General features: G+C 54.8%; 1 protein-coding gene across 1 annotated transcript in view; it reads left to right on the forward strand.

Moving 5' to 3' along the window:
• Positions 1–3,472: 3,472 nt before the first annotated feature.
• Positions 3,473–6,549, forward strand: part of FOXP4 (forkhead box P4) — a 37,701-nt gene continuing 34,624 nt past the window's right edge. Inside the window, exon 1 of the mRNA XM_017727151.1 lies at positions 3,473–3,541. Within this exon, the coding sequence (XP_017582640.1) occupies positions 3,503–3,541 (39 nt within the window). The 5' untranslated portion in view covers positions 3,473–3,502. The remainder of the gene's footprint in view (positions 3,542–6,549) is intronic.

A 6,549-nucleotide genomic window follows, 5' to 3' on the forward strand; every position in this document is an offset into this window, starting at 1 on the left:
CGTGGGAGTTTGTGGCTGGGGAAGCCCGCGGTGGTGGTGGGTGGGGACTCGAGGACAGGGACAGCAGGGTGGAGGTGACACTGGGCCATGAAGGGCAGCCCAAAGTTGCGGAGCTGCCGAGGATTGCGGTGCCGAGGATGATGAGAAATAGGGAAAGCTGCTGAAATCGGTGTGGGGGCAGTGGCTTCTGAGGAGCTCGTGGTGTGGCTGTGGCTGCTCCAGCAGCTCCTGGGGGCTGAGAAGTGCCATTTAATTTCTGTGTCCATGGAATCAGGCGGAGCAGTGGCGTTGCTCCGGATGGGTCCGGATGGCCCAAAATTCCTTGGGAGCTTTTTTTTGGGGCGACATCCCTGCTTCATCTGCTATTCCTGCTCCTAAAATCCCACATCCTTTGCTTTGAGTCCATAGGTTTGGTCACCTCCAGGTCCATCCTTCCCTTCCGGAAGGCTCCATGGCAGTGCCAGGCTCCATGGCACGGCACACACCTGGCGTTCCCACGGGAATCGTGGCACACGCGGTGGGAGCCTCGTCCCGCAGCCCCAGCGCCCGCTCCAGCCCCTCCCTCCCAGGGAAGCTCCGGGCATCCATCAGCCTGTTAATTGCGCTAATTAGAGAGTGCGGAGGTGTTAATTGGAAAACCCTGGGATCGTGCCTGTTTGCGGGAGGGATGGGCGTCAATAAAGCGGGATTGATGACTGGGATGGCGCGTGCTCCGCGCAGGTTAGCGGCGAGTTGGGGGATGTCAAGGAAATGTTACTGCTCAGATGAAGCAATTGTTAATTAAAAGCCACGGTAATTAATACACCCTCGTTGCCATATGGTCCCACCGAAGGCAGGGGGGGATTCGTTGCTCCGTTTGTAATTCTCCGTTTCCTTCCCCTTTGTCCTACGGAAGGTGGTTGGATAAAAGGGGGGAACAAAAAAGGCGGAGTGGTGGTTCAGTGGCGGAGCTCGGGAGTCTGAAATGGTAATTAATGGTAATTAACGATCCATTTGTGCAGCTTCTGTTGCTGTTGCCGTTGGAGGGGGCTCCTCCCTCCCCTTTTAACCAAACCCACCCTTTCCCGCTGCATGTGGGTGTCGTTGGATCTTCCCGCTGACTGACTGGACTCCGTCCCTGCCTCTCTGCCTGGGGGAAGGTCTGATCCTGATGAGCCCCTCTGGATGCGGCATCCGGAGAATCCCTGGAATATTGGCCGTGTTTGAACTGCGGGAGATGAGCAGCAGGAGCCGGGATGCTGCGGATCCCTCCCGGCTGTGTGCAGGGCTGCACGTGTGCTCCAGCATCGCTCAGGCGGGTTCTGCTCTTCCCAGTCATCCCGGATCCGTCCTGGCTGGAAAAGCACTTGTTCCTAATTTAAATCCACTTTATAACCTCGCAGACACCGGCTTCGTTTTTATTTTATTTTTTTTTCCTTTTTTTTTTTCTTTCTTTAAGGTTTTGTAAAACTTTTTATAGGAATGGAAATATTTCCATTATTGTGATGATGACTTTCTTTTATGACTTCCCTCGCAGCGTTGTTGGGATCCCAGACACTCCAGCATCCCAGAGGGGTTTGGGAACGGGAAGTCGAATTTTACAGGACTTGGAGAGGGAACTCAGCTGGCCTGGTGTCCCCAGCTCCGGGAATCACCCGGGCTGCAGGAATCTGCTCCAGCATCCCGCCTCTGGCAGGGGCTGGAACCACCAGAGCAAGCCCACGGCTCCTCCACCAGCAGAGATTTCCTCCTAATTCCCAATAGTTAAACTCCAGTTTATGCCTGAAGCCAGGAAAGTTTTAGATCCTTTCCAAAGCCTTTTTTTTTTCTTTTCTTTTCTTTTTTTTTTTTTTGCCTTTTTTAATACTTCCCGTTGTAACTCTGGATATTCCTGTTCTCCGTGTAAAAGTCAAATCCCTGCTTGAATCCTGACGAGTTTCTGGCCCTGGTGATGCCGTTCGAATGTCAGACATGGAGCGTTCCCTGTGGGGCCTGGTGGATTTCAGAGGGAAAACGGGAATAGGAACAGCAATAATTTCATATTTCCGAACTCGAAATCCTTGAAATTCAAAGCGGGGAAGGAAAAAATGTAGTTTTAAGGCAAAGGTGAGGGATTTATTCCAGATTTTTGCTCCTAACGCAGCATCCTGTGAGCATCCCATCCTTGGGAAGCTGCTCCAACCACGCCGTGCTCCAACCCAACCCAAATCCCAGTAATCCCCTTAACCTTGAGCTGTCCCACAGCCACCAGTGTGTCACCCCCAGAGCCCTGGGACAGTGGGAGGGAGCCAGGAGCTCCCCTTGGGAATGGATGTCACTCATGTCCCCTGCGGAAATGACTTTTGAAATGCAGATAATCTCCAACATGCAAATGAGCAGCTCGCTGCTCCCTGTTTAATATGAATGATCAGCCCCTGAATAGCGATTATTACACGCCACATTTCAGCAATTATGTTGTTCCTGGTTTGTCTCGCTGGCTTTTGGGGTGTGGAGGGGGGAAATAGGGAAAAAAAGAGGGAGGAAAAAAGAAAAGGGAGGTGGTATTTTTTCATCCCATCCCTCTGTTTTCGTTCCCGTCTTGTCGTGAACTCTGCGAGCGGCGGTGGGTGAGCGCTGAGCCCGTGCTGGTGGGATGGAGGGGTGTGGAATGGGATAAAACTGCTTTCCATGGAGGGAAACGTGTTGGGAAGGAGGGAGAGACCCTCGCTGCAGGTTGGATCCCGCGCTGCCACTGTTCTGTGTCAGGGCTGGATGTGGCAGAGACCAGCGCTGGGTGTGGTGGTGCTGTTCCTCCAATGCCAGCCCAGATCCAGGAGTTTCTCCCAGGAAAAGGGACCTTCAGCTTCACCACCACCAACCTGCCCACTCATCCAAGCCCACTGAGCAAAAACTGGGAGAAAAGGGAGGATTTTCCAACCCGTGTGCGCCGTGCTCTCGTTTCCACATCGCCGCTCTGCCGTAGCTTTGGGTTTCCTCAGCCTGGCACCAAACCTTCTGCCAGCTGGTTTTTCCTGCTGGGAAGTGGTGGTTTGCTGGCAGATGAAGGACTTGGAGGAAATGTTTGGACTTTGTTGGGATTTTCAGGGTGGAATCTGTGGTGCAGGTTCGCTGTGCTTGGTGTGCAGCGGGTTTGGCTGTGCTGTCTCCAGCCTCTCACCGTGAAATATTTTGGGATTTGGGGGAAATAAACGGATTCCTGAGGCTCTGCACCTTGCACCAGGCTCAGAGAAAGCTGGAATCATGGGTTTTCTAAGGAATGAGTTGCACTCGCTTTGCCCAGCGATGTGCAGAGTGTTTGAAACAGCTTCACTTTTATTTTTGCGGGTAAACTGAACGCAGCTAAAACCAGCCAGGGTTTGACATCCCATCCCTGCGGGATCCCGCCGGGATCAGGCACAGCCAGGGACCTCAGCCCCTGTTCTCAGGCTCTCCTCTCCCCTCTTTAGGTCCTGCTAGCGAGTCATGATGGTTGAATCTGCCTCGGAGACGCGACGGAGCCGCCGGAGCCGAGGCCAACGGAGAGATGAGCCCTGTGGAGCTCCTGCACTTCCAGCAGCAGCAGGTAGGATGGACACCCCGCTCCTTCTCACCTGTGTTACACCAGGCAACGGGGTCCTTCGAGGATGTGGTGTGGGGGTGACACCCGGTTTTGCCCCATTTTGTCCTCTGGAGTTGGGTTCCACCAGGTTGAGCCGTGCCTGGTTGAGCTGGGCTGCAGGTGCTGTCCCAAAAACCAGGGCTCTGTCCTTGTCCCACATCCCTTGGGAAGCAGAGCTTCCACCCATCCCTGCAGCTCACGGGCTGCTGCCCCGGAGTTCGCTGGTTTTGGGGGCAGGTCCTGCCTGCTCTGCTCCCCCATCAATCTGAGGGGCTGAGACACCAAAAATCTTGGCTGGAACACCAGGAGCAGGTGCTCCCTGAGAGGATTGGCTTGTCCAGGAGCTGCTTTCCCATTCCTTGGGACTCCTGGAGGTTGAACCTCACACGCATGGCCCAGGACACGTGTGACAGTGACATGTGTGTGCCCCTCAGGGAGCCCCTGCCACACGCGTCCCCTCCCAGCCCTGGGGACGTGCCTGCAGGTTACCTTTCCAAACAAACTTTGGCAAAAAACCATCAATTTCCCTGCTCGGCTACTAAATAAGGCAATGATCCCTCGCCTCGTACGGAGATCGCCTCCCTGAGCCATAAATTCCAGCGTGAAAGCTGTAAAAAATTGCTGTGTCTGATACTTTAGTAGGGAGTGCTGTAAATCCATTACCTGGATCACGGCCGTTCCGCACGCCGCTAAGCCGCTGTTCCCCGGATCCGGAGGGTAATCATGCGTGTAATGCCGCTGCCGGTGCCCCTCCGAGGAGCTGCCTGCTCTCCCTCCCGGAATTCCACTGGATAACAGGAGATCCGTGTTCCCCCCGCCACCAGCCAAATCGTGGCTGTGAAACGGGGGATCTCCTCCAGAAAATCGGGGATAAAGCGGCTTTTCCAGTGTTGGCTCATCCCTGGTGAATCCTGATGTTTCATTTTACCCCTTGGCATTTCTCCTGGTGGGGCTCCCCTGGCGAGCTGGCTGGTACATGGAGTTATTAAAGCAGAGGGTTTGGTGAGCTTCCAAAAAAACTAAGTGACACCTCCAGCGACCTGGGGAAGGGGGAGGATCTATGCCGAGGATTATCCATCTTCCTGCTCCAGGGAGCAGGCTGAGCAGCAGCTGGGGTCAGGAATAAATGTCCCCACAGCGGGAGTTTTGGACAATTAGGTGCTTGATGGAGGCTTTGCTCCATCCCTGGGAGCAGCCAGCGTTGTCCCTGGGTTCTCGGACCGCTGGGCTCTTCCCGTGTGCTCACTCCCTCATCCCGGAATATCAGCACTCAATCCTGATTCTCGTTGAACTTTATGAAATCCCCCCCAGAAAAATTGGGAAGCCTGCAGGGGTGGGAGCCCACGTCTCATCCTGGTGGGCCTAAAGCTCCATGTCCGTGGGGATTTGCGTGGGAGCTGCAGCTCCCGGGAGTTCGTGCTCCCGTTTTCGGCTGGATTTGACCTTTTCCAGTGCCTGTGACCTTCCGAGGGTGAACCCAGACAGGTTCAGGGAATTTTTGGGTTATAGCTCCTCTCCGAGGGTGCTTCCCTAAGACACCTGGGATCTTGAGGGGACGGGGGTCCTGTGGGGTGCTCAGGAACCCTCTTTTGGGGTGTCCCTGGAGCAAGGGGATGTGGGTGTGTGGCAGCAGCAGCCTGGATTGCTGAGACAGGATCTCCCAGCTCTGCTCCACTCCAGAGCGTAACATTCCCTCACCAACCTCATCCATCCCAATCCATGCCACTCCCGAGCATCCCGGAAGGGAGAGCCTGGAAGGGGAGAGCAGGCGGCCGGTGGGGTGGGGAAAGGGCATCCCCCTCCCCTCCTTCCCTGCCTCCCTCCTCCCCTCCCTCCCTCCCTCCCTCTCCCGCAGCCCGGGGGGCTGGCGCTGGCGCTGGGGTTAAATCCCTGGGTTTCAATGCTTGGGATGGGGCTGAAAAGCCTCAATAGCGCGCGCCCGCTTTGTGCCGGGGCTGGCGGAGGGGAGAGGTCGCCCGGGGGCACCGGGGGGCAGCCCCCGGCCCGGGACCCCCCCCTCGCCGTTGCTGTGGGAACGTGGAGGGACCTCCGGCACTGCTGGGCTCCAAAGGGATCCGCCAGCCCCCTCCTGCCAGGCTGGATCCTCCCGGAATTCCCAGTGGAGGAAGGAAATGGGGGCAGCGGGGTGATGGGGGTGGCACATCCCTCTGGTTTTTTAGGGGAGTGGGAATCGTGCAGCTGCTCAGCTGGGATTTGGGGTTTTCCAGGGGTTTTTATTTTGCTGAATTCCTCCAATAAATTCCAGTTCCCAGCCTGGAGCTGGGGTTTAAATCCATGGGGTGCAGAGAGATGGGGTCTTTGGGGTTGCTGCATCTTTGGGAATGGAGGAAAAGAATGGAAAGAGATCCTTGCAAACATGGCAGGAGTTTCACATGGAGAACCCAAATCCAGGGATGTCCTGGGAGCATCAAGGGGACAACCCCAGAGTCTGGCATGCCACAGTAGCTCCTTCCAACTCTGAATCCATGGAAAATGAACCATCTGGAAAATCCAGCTGCTCTGGCGTTGTTTGGGATTGTTTTATGGTGCAAAAAACACCTAAAAAATCGCAGTGTGCTGCAGACAGACGTCAAAGAAATGGGGAGGAATAAACAAAAACAAGGCTTGGTTTTGAGAAGGAGCAAACAGGACTTTTTTGGGAGTTGGGGAAGGGTGTGGAGGGGGGAGGAGAGGCACTTTGCTGCCCTGGGAGAGATACCATTCCATAAAACATGTGATCACATCTCAAATATATTGTGTAATCCTCTATTATTAGGGTATTTAAGATAAAAACGAGGCCAGAGCACTTAAGTGAAACTCATCTCTCTCTTCACTTCCCTGATTCATATTTAATATTTCACTGAGGACAAATGCAGGAGCCTTTTTTCCTTTTTTTCCCCGCCTTTTTTTCCCCCCCTTTTCCCCCCCTTTTCCCCCCTTTCTTCCCCCTCTCTTTCCCCCTTTCTTCCCCC

Source organism: Corvus brachyrhynchos, unplaced genomic scaffold (genome assembly GCF_000691975.1).
Source record: "Corvus brachyrhynchos isolate BGI_N302 unplaced genomic scaffold, ASM69197v1 scaffold72, whole genome shotgun sequence".
NCBI lineage: Eukaryota > Metazoa > Chordata > Aves > Passeriformes > Corvidae > Corvus > Corvus brachyrhynchos.